Source organism: Saimiri boliviensis, chromosome 4, assembly GCF_048565385.1.
Source record: "Saimiri boliviensis isolate mSaiBol1 chromosome 4, mSaiBol1.pri, whole genome shotgun sequence".
Classification (NCBI taxonomy): Eukaryota; Metazoa; Chordata; class Mammalia; order Primates; family Cebidae; genus Saimiri; species Saimiri boliviensis.
This window is the reverse complement of record NC_133452.1, coordinates 121,801,544-121,816,568: the sequence shown is the minus strand read 5'-3', so window position 1 is coordinate 121,816,568 and position 15,025 is coordinate 121,801,544. Positions and strand designations below refer to the sequence as shown.

Genomic DNA, 15,025 nt, shown 5'->3' with positions numbered 1-15,025 from the left:
AATTGGATTCCCACCTTTTATCAATCATAATATATTCACTGTGACTTAAAGAACTGAAACGATCATGAATTCTATAATTTTAGTAGATGAGAATATAAAAATATATTTAAAATATTACAGTGTGAAGGATTTCTTTGGAGGGAAGCAAAGTCCAGTCAGAAAAACAAAGGTAAAGAATAATTAGAAAGTCTCACAATGCATAAGTTGTATAAAGAAAGAGTGTGCAAAGTTTAGAAAATATTTGCATTTTTTCAGAAACTACTGAATTTTATCTATAATTTTAAACAATACAGAAAAATAAAAAAGTAAAGGACAAGTAAGCAGAAAGAAAAAGGGCCCTTAGAAGGCAAGGCACGAAGAACTACAAATGACAAATCATAATATGGAAAGATGCTCAATCTTGATAGTAATCTGGGAAAATGTAAATTACAATAATCAGAAATGGCATTTTCCTGATGAAATTAGTCAACACTTTGTAAAAAGTTATTTCATTTATAGGATCTAGGTAAGCTGGTATGCCTGTACTCTCATCAGGTAAGTGTGGCTCTTAATGTTTATTTGAAATACTTTATAGCTATTAGAATGAATGAGTCAGGACTCTTTGCATTTTAATAGAATGATTCCTCAGTTATACGAAATAAGACAAAACTCACTGAGTAAAATGAGTTTGTTTTTAATGTTAAAATAACAATATTAGTACAAAATCTAGACATACTTAGGTAGAATTTTTTTAACAACTGTTCTCATAATGCTGGATGGGCAGTATGTATGTATGTATGTATGCATACATATGTCAAAAATGTCTATTTACTGATATTTTTAATTCAAAAATAAGAGTATGATACTTACACTATCAAGAAATATGGTTTTAGAAATTTATTCAGGCAATACGCCTTTGCAGTAATGCAAACAAGGTGTAGGATCATTCATTCTCTGCTAGGAAATTTATTTATTACATTTCCTTTTCCACATCAATAACAGCTTTCTCTATCCAGAACCAAACAATAATAATATCAACAGATAATTATCGTTTTTAAAACTGTATGTCAGAAAATGTGCTAATCTCATTTAATTATCTCATTTAATTCTTACAATAACCTGAGGTAGTTACTGTGATTACTTTTATTTAATAGTTAAAACAATTTCAAAACAAAACTATTTTGTCTGAGAACATACAGCAGCAATATAGAACTTACAGCAACTTAGAGATTCAATCCTGGTTATCCCTGAATGCGTTTAACTACTCCATCATCCCTATCTGGAAGGGCTACTTACTGAATAGCTTCTGTATTTCATGTGCATTCCCACACATGACCCTGTGATGTCAGAAATAGTATAGCCAATGAGGGAGTGAGACACAAAGAATTTAAATAAAATACCCATGGTTTCACAATGGCAAAGGCATTTAATTTGTATGCTTCCTCCCTTTACCATGTTATTATCCATCAAAAATGATTTGGAAGAACTCCTCATTATTCCAAAAAGCTCACAAAATTCTCATCCACTAAGAATGGTCACAATCTTCAGTCAACAAACATTTCTCAACAAATGAGCTATTCCATATAAAATACTATGTACTAGTCACAGCACATGAGACCCCTCAAGATTGAAAGACATATCCTGAGAATTTAAAGGTGTTGCTTACTTCTTTGTATATACATCCAGTAACTACATTCTCCTTGGGATGTCTGAATTAATTGAATTATATGTCATCCCTACAGATTCATAGTTACCTCTGTCTCCTAAGACCGGGAGGACAAGACAGATTGTAAAACTTAAGCCATCTGAGCAACTGTTGATAATGGCTACTTCTAGGATTTAGTTTGGTGGGGTGGTGGGGGTAAGGAGGGAAACTGTGGAATTCTGTAATAACAAGAGACAAAGAATGGTAAAAGTGCAGAAAAAAATGCTGTGATTCATAGATTTGTTTGGAGCAGCCAAAGAATTACATGGAGGAACGGTGAGATAACAGTTAAATTATCAACAACTGTGGGAGAAATGACTTTGGAACCTACAGCAAGCAACTGGATGTTTCTTTTAAATTAAATTTTTATCATATAACTTTAATAAAATTATAAGACTTACATGAATTTTGATCTTACATTGTACGCTAGTCCCTTCTGCATCACATGAACATGGATATTCATTAACAAGGTCTGTGCACCTGAAACAGAGTGAAATTTTCAAATAAGTAGATGTTAAAGCTTAACTTCAAGGGAGTTTTACCATTTAAACTTTTCTTTCCTAGTTCAGGTGAAAAAAGCATTCCCATGAGCAACAGAAAGCAGAGTTTATTCCTGGGTTTCTTATCCTTGAAGGTGACTGGACTAAAAAATCGGATCAATTTTCATTTTTGCCATTTTCCCCATGGCAATGAAAAGAAGGAACAGTTTTAAAAGATAAAAAGTGTGTCTAGGGCTTATATGAGAAACTGAAGTTAGCTATGGCCAGGCTGCATTGCAATGAGCTACCAACCTTCATTCTCCTTTCCCTGCTTACAAAGTAGGTGGCAGGATTAGAAAATAAAAGTGACGCAGAAGCAAGCAGCATGGTGCATCTGTGTTACATTCTTCTTTGCCACCTGCGTCTTCTAGAAATACCTTCACTCTAGATGTGCATTAACTAATATTTTATCCATGAGCAGGAGAGTTATTATACAGATTCACAGAGTCATAAAATACCTTTCATACACATAAGTATGAAAGAACCAGTTTACTTAGGAATACTTTAAATACTAAGCATGTTGTATTCTCTCTCCATAGAGCAAATAATAGAATGTCTCATCATCTTACCTGCTAGTTCTATTAACATGAGCAGTTACCTTTAAGTATATTAAAGTCTAATTAATCCACATTTATTGAAAACTACTTTATGCTAATGAACAGAAATAAAAGAAGGGCAGAGATAATGTATCAGTACATTGCATTAGCTAAAACTGGCAGCATCTGTCATCTTAACTCTACTTAGCTCTTGTTTCATGAAAGAGCATAATTAAAATTATCTTTATCAACGTTTCCTTGACATTAAGTCTTAAATATTGTGAGTTAAACATACTTTCATAAAGCTAATAATAACAAAAAATAAAAATAGCTACCTTCCATGTAGACAAGGATTTGAAAGGCAATCATTTCCATTTGTTTCACAATGTGTTCCAAAAAACCCGCTCCTGCAGTCACAGGTATAATGATTGATGCCATCAATACAAACTCCATCATGGAGACAGGGCTCTGATAGGCATTCATCTAGATTTATTTCACAGTTGATGCCTGTGTTGGAACAGACAAGGAAAAACATGAAACCATTTAAATACATAACTCAAAAGTTGGTTCACTATGGTAAACATCACCGAGAAATAAAGACCTCTCTCTATAATGATAATTTGATATATTGTAGCAAAAGTAAACATTTTTCAAGGTTGAACATACTTAGGTCTGTGACCTTTCAGACTACTAATTTAATGTGGATGAGAAAAACAAAGTACAAGCTCAATCTACTGAGAAGATTTGTTTTTAGTGTGATGTTTGTTGAGAATATTTAGTGAACTAATGAATTACATCAAGTTGTCACTGTGAATACTAATCCATAATGTTTTTGGAATGGTCTTTTTGAGTCAAACATTATTATCTACAAGAATTAAGAATGACTTGGAACATAAATTTGGCTTTATTGAGTCTATGAACGGTCTCTCTGAGATTGCTAAAATGAAATCTAACTTTGGCTAAAATACCTGGGATTTTCAAAGGCCAAGTAGCGAATATTTATTAGGCATCTACCATGAACCACCTCTATGCTCAACTAGAGGTATGAAGCCAAAAAATAAACTCCCTATTAACCAAAAAATGTTGTTACAGAGGCAATATTCACAGATAGAAAACACGCAGAGAATAACGTAAGTGGAGCTTAATGGAAAGCAAGATTGTGTTTCATATGTTCAAAATATCAGGAAAAAATACAGAATCATTGTAAAATTGTTAGAATAATTTCTTTGCCCATTATATCCATTAGTAGCAAGCATCTACCAGTAAAAACTAGCATTGACTGAGCACTTATTGGTGTGCTCTGCCCTTAAGGCTTCCTATGCATTATTTTAGCTAATGCTCATCAAAGCTATAGGGAGATCTCATTAACCTCAGTTCACTGGTAAGTATTCAGAGTGTAAGCAAAATGTCCAGATTGCACAGGCCATAACAGCAAACAAAAATTTAAATCATGTTTCTTTCCTCTGACTTGTGCTTCCGATCATTACTTTAAATTACCTACCCTGCAGCTACTCTGATATTTGCATAAGTTGCTAAGTTGAGTAATACTGTGGATACCAATTGGAAAACATAGTTCCTGTAACCTCAATACATAATATCTAGTTGCGAATAAAAATAAGTAATAAGCTTATTATAGTGAAGAAGGCAATAATGAAAATAGGTGACAGGTAGAGCCCTTACTATGTGCCAGGTACACTCAGTTTCAGAGGTTCATAATAAATACAGTTTTACTTCCCACTCATACTCCACGACCAGAGTGAGTTACGGATCCTCTTTACATTGTCCTCACTCTGAGGCCAAAGTTAATGAAGCGTACGCTATCAGAGACATTGACATCTGTGTTCAAGAGGAAAAGATACTTCCATTCATATTGGGCTTGGTCATATGACTTGGGTTAGCCAATAAAATATAAATATAGGCGGCTCTTAAGTCTTTCACCTACAAATCAAGTTATATGACTAAGTCCAACAGAAATGGAATGGGAAAGAATGTTTCTCCCCCCAGGAAAGGGCAGATATTTGTGACAATAACATTTGGTGCAAGTATAATTAATCAAGCTTCTCACTTGTGAATGAGGCTTACTTATTGGTACATCATAGTTTTATTGGGATGATCGAGTATAAGCATGCACCAAACACAACTAGCCAGGGTCTGGTACATGTTTAACATCTTATTACTTTCATAATCTTGGTAAAAAGATCACAACCACATTAAATTTAATTGGTGATTTGAGAGTTCCAAAGACACCACCATTCTAATTAGGAAGATAAGTGAAAAGTCTATGTATGACTAGGTAGAATTCTGGCAGGGTCAGTGCTAAAATTTTTAGTTAAAAAAAAGACAGATGGTCAATTTATAACAAAAGTGTGGGGGCAGGGACAGAAACTGTTGAAACAGTTTGGGACAGGATGCATCCAGTAGTGTTGGGAGATGAGATGTGACAAAAGACATTACACTCCGCTGTTGAAATGTTCTCTCCATAAAAGGCAAACATATCTCAATTTAGCTAGCGATAACATCATGAAGATTATCTTAGGATCAGTTTTTCCTAATGTTTTATTCATTAAATAAAATTGTGGTTATAATTTGACTTTCTAAGTAGCCTCCAAAGAGGATAAGAATGGAATAACTAGCTAATGTGAAAATTTTGGTCTCTATAAACCATTCTCATTTTTAACATTATAGTCTTTCAAATTCACACACACCAAATTTCCCTTTACCTTTCTATCTTCATCTTATTTTAGTCTCACCCTGACTACTATCTTTATTTACATTAACCTCCTTATGTTTTCTCAAAAGCTTTAGGCATCCTGTTCCTGTAAGACCTTTGTACTTTTGTTCCCTTTCCAAGAAATCTCTTACAAGTATTTCACAGTTTACATCTTCAGGTTTTAACTAAAATGTCCATATCTCAATGAGGACTATTCAACCACACCATACAAAATTGCATTCTTGTCTTAATCTACAATCACCATTATCCTATTTTATGTTTACCTCCTACAGCATGTAATCTCCTAGCTTTCTATGCATTTATTTTTTTCTATCTATCTCCATGACAAGCTTAGCTTCATGATGGCATAGATTTTGTCTGTCTCACTGAAACTGTACACATTCAAATATTTGTTAAAAAAATAAATTCTTATCATATACATGTATGGGGGTTTATGTGTGCCATGTACGTGTTTTTATATTTTTGTTTTACACATGTATTTTTTTTTATCAGAAATCTTGACCTCTTCCCAACCACAAGCAAAGCACTTCTTGAGAATCTGGGGAAACTATTAGTCCTTGAAAAGGTGACAGTCAGAATCAGCAAGGAAGTGATAGTGTTACCTCTAAGGTGCACAACTGAAAGAGTTGTCTGTGCAGCCAAGGGAAAATATTCAATGGGATCTCTGCTTTATTCCCACATTCAAACAGAAAAATCTTTATGTATGAAAAAAGAAACACAATTATGGAGGGTCTTGGACTTTGCTTCATAATGATCTGCCACAAATAATTACCAACCTATCCAAATTCTAAGTTATTCACCTGTAAACTATGAATAAAAATATCTCTACTGTAGCATAGTAGAGAGATGGTCATTACATATATATATATATATATATATATATATATATATATACACAGCTCTAACAGTACATATGCTACCTGATTATTATAACAAGAAGATTATTTATCCTCTTTGTAGGATACCAATGCTTTGACATGGCACATCTAAAGGAAATAATAGTACTTATCAGACATGATTAAAGCCTCGGCTAAAGTCTTAGTCTCTGTTTTTTGCCTACATTGCCTTAAATACCAGGCATTTCTTACTGCTCATTAATTTATCTAATGCACAGTTATGTGTCAGGCACAGTTTTAGACTCCTTGCATAGTTCCTTTCACCTGGCATGCATCACCGCCACCTCCATCAAGGCATAGCTGATGATTTCCATGCAATCTAATGATTTCATTATGGACTTCATTTGACAAAAGAAGAGCTATGATAAACCTCTTTTTCTTTTGGTTATGTCTAATATGTTGTTCTTTCTGCCCACCCTCCTGCCTGCTTTGGTGCTACAGCAATAGTGTATGTTCTAAATAATTTTCAGTTTGTGGTTATAAAATTAGAATTTTTGATTTCATTAATAAGGCAGGCAATTCCGTTTTAAAGCAGAATGGATCATTACCCATGAAATTTGGGGCTTTTCTATGATCCCACTTAGGAAAAAATCCTCTTCACTAGTCTTCCTCAACATCTGCCTACAGATTGAATATTTTAATATTGGAAATTACAGAATCCTTTCAGAATCAAGCCATTAAAGTTAATAAACTGAGAGCTATGATTAGTAAAACATTTCCATGCATCCACAATATTACAATAGAAATATATTCATTTTATATACATGAACATATATTACATATTATGTGCAGTATAAACATATATATGTGTGTATGTATATATATATATATATATATGTCTTTCAATCAGCTGTCTTTTTTTTTTTTCTTACTTTTTCCTCATTCCCTCTTCACCCAACTTCTTCTCATTGGTCAGCATTACATGTTTGGACAAGTTTTTCAAAGTCACTTTCCTGATTTTTAATTCTTTTCATTTAACATATAAGAGCCTCAAAACATAGTTTATGAATTCTCCATTTCCCCCTGAAATAAATGTGATTTCCCTAGCCTAAAATCAAATTCTTTGTTTCAGTCTTTCCTTTCTTGTCGCTGCTCTGATATTATCAGCTACTCTCATCTACTGGTTTATCAACCCGACTGAATAATACAATCACTTGAGGAGTTTTTGAAAATACAAAATCCCAAATCGGAATCTCTGAGGAATAGGACTGACAAGCTATATTTTAAAAAATCTCTCCAGATGATTGTAAATCATAGCTAAGGACCACTGCTTTTTATCAAACTGGTTTAAAATTAAATATTCTCTATAATTTCTCATATCTGTGTTAGCTCCTGATAGTTCTGCCTGAAATGTCATTTCCACCTCTCTGTTTGCCACCTGTTATTTTATATATAAGGTCTTACACAATTTTAGTTACCTTTATTCCTTTTGATATCTCTAATACATATCAGCTGATATGATTTATCAGAGTCTCAGTGTTTATTTGAATTATTGTCTTATCTTCTATACTTTATTGCTTATTTGAGCATAGGGATCACACCTATTTACTTTTATTTCATGGAAATACCAAATACAAAACTTTTCATGTAGTAAATGATCAAAATAGTCTGCTTAACTACTACTGAATACATCCAAATTGTGAAAACATTTTGAAAATGGCTAAAATTTATGTAATAGCATAATATTTGTAAATGACATAATAAAATTAGTACAGGAACTCAATTACATAATTTACGAACTTAAGAATCAATGACTTTGAAAATTCAAATTCATACTTCTAAACATTTTGAATTAAAAAATTTTAAAAGTCATAAGAGTTTCATTAAAGCAAAATGAGAGTTTTGTAAAGGTTTCTTATTCTGAACAATATGTAAATTAAAAACAATTTCAACTGTAGTATAAAAGGTTTCCAGGTAGGCGGTCCAGCAAATGCTATTCCATGAAGAATAATCTAAGCAAACACATGGTCTTGGTATTTAAAGTTAGGGCAATAAAAAATTATGAGGTGTACAGACAAATCCAGAAACAAACAAAAATGATGGAATAAGAATAAAGTTGACAGAGAGGTTGACATTATCAGAGAAGAAATTTAAAATAACTATTTAAAACATGACTGATATGTTAAAAATATATTATAAAAGATGGACAGATGACTGAATTAATGAGGAATATCAAGAGAGAGATTAAAACTACAAAACTATTCAAATGTAAAGGCTAGGAAAATGACACAAGATGAAAAATTAATTATCTTATCAGGGAACTGGACATAGGAAAGAATCAATGAATTTGAAGATAAGCAAACATAAATTAGTCAAAAGGAAGCACCTGGAGGTAAAAAGAATATGAAAACAGAACAAAGCTCCTAACAGATGTAGAATAATATCAAAGGTTCTAACTGACTTGCAAGTGGAATCCCTAAAGTAAAAGGAATAGATAATATGATAGGATAAATATTCGAAGAGATAATAGCATGAATTTTACTAAATTAATGGAACTCTAGCAATTTCATACAGTGTACAAGCTACTTAGCTGTTTGGGCCATATAGCTTAGAAGCCTCTATGGTATTAAAGATATATGTAGTGGAAAATATATGCATAGGATTCATAGCAGTGCCAGAGGAAGAATCATAGACCCAGGTTCTGTGCAAAAACCAAGACACATGTAGCCGAGAATTATCCTGAAATCAAGAAATGGTTTTTGGCGTACGTCTGGGTACTGGTAGAGATGAAACACCTGACAATGGGGAATCAAGTATCCATGTTGACAGAACTGTCAATACATTTGGCAAGAGCAGTAGCAATCTACAGTAGGTAGTATATTAGGAATTGTTTATGAGTATACCAGAGATCACAGATAGTTGCAATCCTAAATTACGTACTTCAGTTGCAACAGAAGCCCATCCTAAGTTCATACTGTTTCTGTATGGGCCCTCCCTTATGGCCATTTGGATGAAAAATAAAATGAGCTTGGTTCATAGATGGGTTGACTTAGTATATGAGTATAAACTGGAGATAGACTGCTGCTTTCCTAGAGCCTTATTAAGAGGTTGCACAAGAAGATAAAGCAAAAGGGAAAATCTTCCAATCGGCAGACCTTCAATCAGAGGACCTGGTCATAATCTTTGGGTGGAAATAGCCTAAGATAAGAATATGCATGGAGTTACAGGCAGTGACAAATGACATGGCTGGACTATGAGGTAAAATATGAGACTGGGTCAGGAAAATATGAGAAAGAGTCATACATTGGACTACTGGGAGTTGGCATGAAGTGTGAAAGTCCCTGTAATGCATATTAATGCAGAAGAGGCACTAAAGAACCATACAGAAATAACTCAGCCAGTTAACTTCTGTCATTCTCTGACATCAGCTACCACAGTAGTGGTACGATAGGCCTCAACACAGCAGCTAGAGTGGCAAATATGTATTTCTGTGCATGGACCCAATGTATGGGCTCCTATGTTGTAAGACTTAGTTACCTACTGCTTCTCTCATATACCCAATCTTCCAGGAACAGAGACCATAGCCACCACACACTTAATGGGCAGCCTTTCTTGCTTCGCCTGCCAATAGGTGTTTGGCCAGCATTACAACTCCAGGGCATATGTAGTGTTGATGCATCAATATGAGAGCTCTCATAACATCTCATTGGACCAAGAAAGCTACCTTAGGACGAAACATAGTAGCAGTCAGTTAAAGATGGATCTATTGGTTTTATGATGCAGCACACCCCAAAAACTATTAGTTGTAAATGAGGTGCCAATTTGCAGATAATAGCTTGCAGGCATGGAACACTATCTTACAGAATGCAGTATGCGCTCTAGATCAATAATCATTATATGATGCTGTGTTCCCAATAAGTATAATATATGGCATTGGGAATTAGAAGATAAAAGTGGGTGGACCCATGTGACATCTTTCTTTGTGAACAATTGGGTAATTTGTGCTTCGCATTTTTGAAAATATAGTATCCAGGGATCTAGAGGTACTAATTACCAGGGGAGGGATCTTTGTGCCAGATAATACCCTAGAATCCCTTTTTGAAATGTATGGTTGTAACAGGCTTTTTCTGCTAAGAAATTATCAGTCAAGGAAAGAAGTTCCTTATTATGCTATGGACTGAAATGTTTGTGTTCCCCCCAAATTTGCATGCTGAAATCCTAACCCCTACAGTGATTAAGTCATAAAAGCACAGCTCTCATCAATGGAATTAGTGCCCTTATAAAATAGGCCCAGGAGAACCTTCCACCGTCTGAGGACATAGCTAGAAGGCACAATCTATTTACCAGAAAATGACCTTCACTGGACACCAAATCTGCTGCCACCTTGATTTCAGACTTTCCAGTCTTTGGACCTATAAGAAATAAATTTCCGTTTTTATAAGCTACCCAGTCTATGGTATTTTGTGATTGCAGCTCTAATGGTGTAAGATACAAAGGTAAGTAATGCTGATGATGGGGAACAGGGGAAGTAGAATGCTGTTATAAATTAGGGACAAGGATGAAATTATGTCATTAAGGTTATCTACTAAGTAGAGTCTTCATTGTCACAAAAAAAGTCACACTATTACTAGATCGTTTCTCAGGCATGTTATTCTAGATTACATCATCAGGTAATCTAGTAGGCCAATGTATTTTCTAACTAAGGATGAAGGTAATATAATTTGCACAGGAGAGGAGGAAGAGAAGTATCAGACGCAGTACGAAATTCAACTTCAGTAAGAGATATTGGAGTTCTTCCCAGTAATCCCCGAAAGTGATTTTGTACATCTACCTAGGAAGAGACAAACTAGAATTTGGGGTATCTGTTTCCAGATTAGGTTTACTTATTTTAGAAGTCAGGTAGATCTGAACTGCACAAAGAATTCCAGGACCCCATTCAGAGCAGCAACACTCAATTCCACAAAGAGAAGAGTTTCCTACCAAGTTCAAGGTGAAATTCTTCCCCAGGAAGTGAATTTACCTTGGCCCAAATGGTCTGCCTTGCCCAAGTTTAGGCCTCCCCTGTACTGTAGAATGAGTAAATGTGACTCAATATGGATCAACTTTGAAGGGCCATCTCCAACTCAGAGTTCCTGGAGGGATCAGCTGAGGCTTCTGTTATAACTACATCTTAGCTCAACGTCTTCCTTTCTCAGTCCTACTTCTCTTTCCCCTCATAGGTATTGTTGAAAGTAGTCACCAATAACTCATCTGCATGCCAATTTCAGTCTCTTTCTTGGAAAGCCTAAGCTATAAAAAAGTTTCCAGGAAATTAATATTTTCTGAACACTTTTAACACTTTTTGCCAAAAATTTTAAAGAAAAATATGTATACCTAAGTAACAAACCTGCATGATCTGCACATGTACCCCCGAACTTAAAGTATAATAAAAAAGAAAAGAAAAATGTTGAAAGTAAATGAAGTAGTTACTAGGAAAATTCATATCATTAATTAAAATGCTGGCAGTACATATTAAGCACTGGATGAAACCAGCATAGACTTAGCATTTGATTAACAAGCATTTGCTAATATTCTCATTGTTTGGAAAGAATTTATTAGTATATTGTATCGGTTTTCAAAAGCTCTTCAAGGAACTTTTACTGATGCTTTATTTTCCTCTCTATAAATATCTGAGGTTTGGACAGAGGCTTTTAAAATTCATTACAAGTAGACCTTAGAGCTTTCGAAAAGGACAAGTTTCAATAAATATTTGATAATACAAATGATGACGATGATGTTAATGATGTTCATTTAAGTCTTATTTCTCCTCATCTTTTCCTACCTCTTTCATGAGAAGAATGGAGACAATTCATTAATATCAGGCCACAATTAAGTGAAGTGTTCTCTCTCTTCGACTGCATTACCACAGGAATGTGGTCAGATGTTAGAGGACTTCATGGTTTATTGAAAACTCATAAAAACAATTACTATGTCATTATAAAAACTTTTAAAGAAGATATTCAAAATATCCTTCAAAAAACTGCTGACAAGCAAAAGCAATACTCTGATTCATATTAGTTACTCATTGTTTTTAGATCACTCTACATGAGTGAGTCAAGAAAAGTACATGAAATGAGGCATGTGTTTAATTAGGCAACTACGTTGAGAGTTTTGGAAAGTGAGAAATTCAAGATGAAGATATGCAGAATATAAAAGTACAAACAGGCATATGAGGACTGATTAAAAATGGAAGATATTAGACAACAGAGGTAACAGTTTATAGATGTGTCCAACTTCTGTTGTAATATACACATAATTACTTATTACTTGAGGACCCTGCATATTGACTCTGATTAACTTGTTAAAATACTGTCAGAACTTATGAACTTCACACGTTAACATGCATGTATGTGGTTATGATTTATCAACTGACATTAATATTAATACAATCAGGAAATCTTATTTCAAACAAATGATTCTAACCCTTGCTAATATAAGGCAGAAAATAGCTCATTATTTAAAGTACTGTTTAGTGCCTAGGTCTGTTATAATTAAAACAAACACTGCATGATTCTATTTGTTATGAGGTATCTAGTCATCAAACTTACAGACACAGAGAATAGAACTGTAGTGTACAGGGGCTGAGGGGGGAGAAAATGGGTAGTCGTGTATTCAGTGAGCATAAAATTTCAGTTATGTAAGATGAATAATTTCTAGAGATAAGCTATTAAGTATAGTGCCTACAGTTACCAATATGGTGTTGTACACTTCAGAATATTAGGTAGGTTTTATGTTAAGTGTTCTTACCACAAAAAATACATTAGTAAATCACACACACACAGACACACAGACACACACACACACAAATATGAGAAAATTTGGGGAAGTGATGGATATGTTTATTATCTTGATTTTGGTGATAGTATCATGGATACATGCATATGTCAAAATTCATCAAGATGCGTATATTAAATGTGTGTAGTTTTTTGGACATCAATTTTATCTCATGAAGCTACAAATAAAGTCTTATTGACCATATTCACAGTAATGTTTTCTATCTTATAGAGCTAATGTGAGGATTAAATGTGTCTACACAAAGTTACTGCCTTCCAAGTATGTCAAAGGATACTCTTTAGAAACGATTGCTCTAAGCTTGTCTAAATGAGTGCCTCAAATATTCTTATGTGCATCACTGAGCTCCAACCATTAGACCCTGCCACATTCCCCATTTCAACTCATAAGAATGAGAATTGAGATCATTAGGATTTATTTTATGGCTTATTACAAATAAAGATTAATGCATATAACTCTGTTTCTGACTATGCATACCTGCATACCTTATTTCTTGTACTTCAATACTACAATCTTATTTCATGTTATATGTACCTCACCGTCTTTACACAGTAAAGTATTTCAGTAGGACTACACTGAATAGGATTAAAAACCAGCTAGCCATGAAAGCAACTTTTTTAATGAATAACAATTTAGTGAAAATAATTTGGTTTTAGGTAGCCTGTGTGTAGCTAAGCAAACATTTTAATTATGCTTAAAGTGTAAATTATAGGACAATTTTGCCTCAGATAAACAACACTGATAATCAGTGGGATGTAATGACATGAGTAGTGTAAAAATATTGAAATATTATATAACTAGCCATTGGGTGTTGCTGTTGTTCACCCTTCTTAGCAGCTCCAACATTTCTTCTGTGACTCTGCAGACTTCCTGAGCCATCAAGTTAGGAGTAATGGCATAGAAACAAGAGGTTATGCATAGGTCAAACCAATTATTACATAATTTTATTATTACCTCTGAAAATAAAAATAACATGTTTCTCTTATCAGTGAGCTCACACTTAATTTTTTTGAATCAAAGTAGCTTGTAACTTTTTGTTTTTTTATAACAATTAGAAATGAACTAGTCAGCCTGTAATTGGCATTATTAGTCAAAATTATACTTTTACATAGGGAAAATACATCTTATGCACTGAAATCTTTCTTTTGTAATTAAAAAGAATGTAAGATTGAATGACCTAAAATTATGTGATTAGAAGTTGACAAATGGAATCACTTTTACAGCATCCTGGGGTTTTGAACAAAATTTGTGACACTTTACAATGTATGTTTCTCTTATTTCTGACAACTCTACCAAGAAACTGGAGATCAATGAAAAACTCTAATTTTGATTCTTCATTTGAATGGGCCCCAAACCAGGGCCTTGATGAAATTTAAGGATTTTGTTTATCCCCTCCATGTTAGGCACAGACACATTCTGACCTAAAGATTGATTTAGGTTCAATGAGTCAATCGAACACACTCAAGTAAAACCCTTTGGGAAAACAAAGCAGACCCACCAGTCACTAAGAACAAGCTGTGAGCCAGAACACTCAGAGTGAAAAATAAATGTTCTTCATCAGAACCAAAAAGCGATCTGAAACTTACACAATTTTGGAGCTACTGTTTAATATAAAAAACATGATTACAAATATAAAATAAGACACAATACCTTAGAACAACCCCTTCTACATAAAGAGCATAAAGTTTAAACATATAAGCTTCCTAGTAAATTCATTTCTAATTGCTATTATTCTTAATACCGAGCTGCATAATAAAATGAAAGATTTTGAAATTAATTTCTACTGTTCTCCGTACTTTTAATTCCATAATTTACTTAAGTAGGAAGCACACTTTAAAGACTATGTCAGTTTTGTCACAGATGTAAAA

At 33.8% G+C, this 15,025-nt stretch overlaps 1 protein-coding gene across 1 annotated transcript in view; it reads right to left on the bottom strand.

The window, feature by feature from the left end:
* Positions 1–1,818: 1,818 nt before the first annotated feature.
* The window catches only part of LOC141584199 (uncharacterized), a 195,700-nt gene continuing 182,493 nt past the window's right edge, over positions 1,819–15,025 (bottom strand). The window contains exons 9-11 of the mRNA XM_074397101.1: positions 3,095–3,266; positions 2,086–2,164; positions 1,819–1,863 (exon numbers count right to left, since the gene is read on the bottom strand). Of these exons, the coding sequence (XP_074253202.1) occupies positions 1,819–1,863; positions 2,086–2,164; positions 3,095–3,266 (296 nt within the window). The remainder of the gene's footprint in view (positions 1,864–2,085; positions 2,165–3,094; positions 3,267–15,025) is intronic.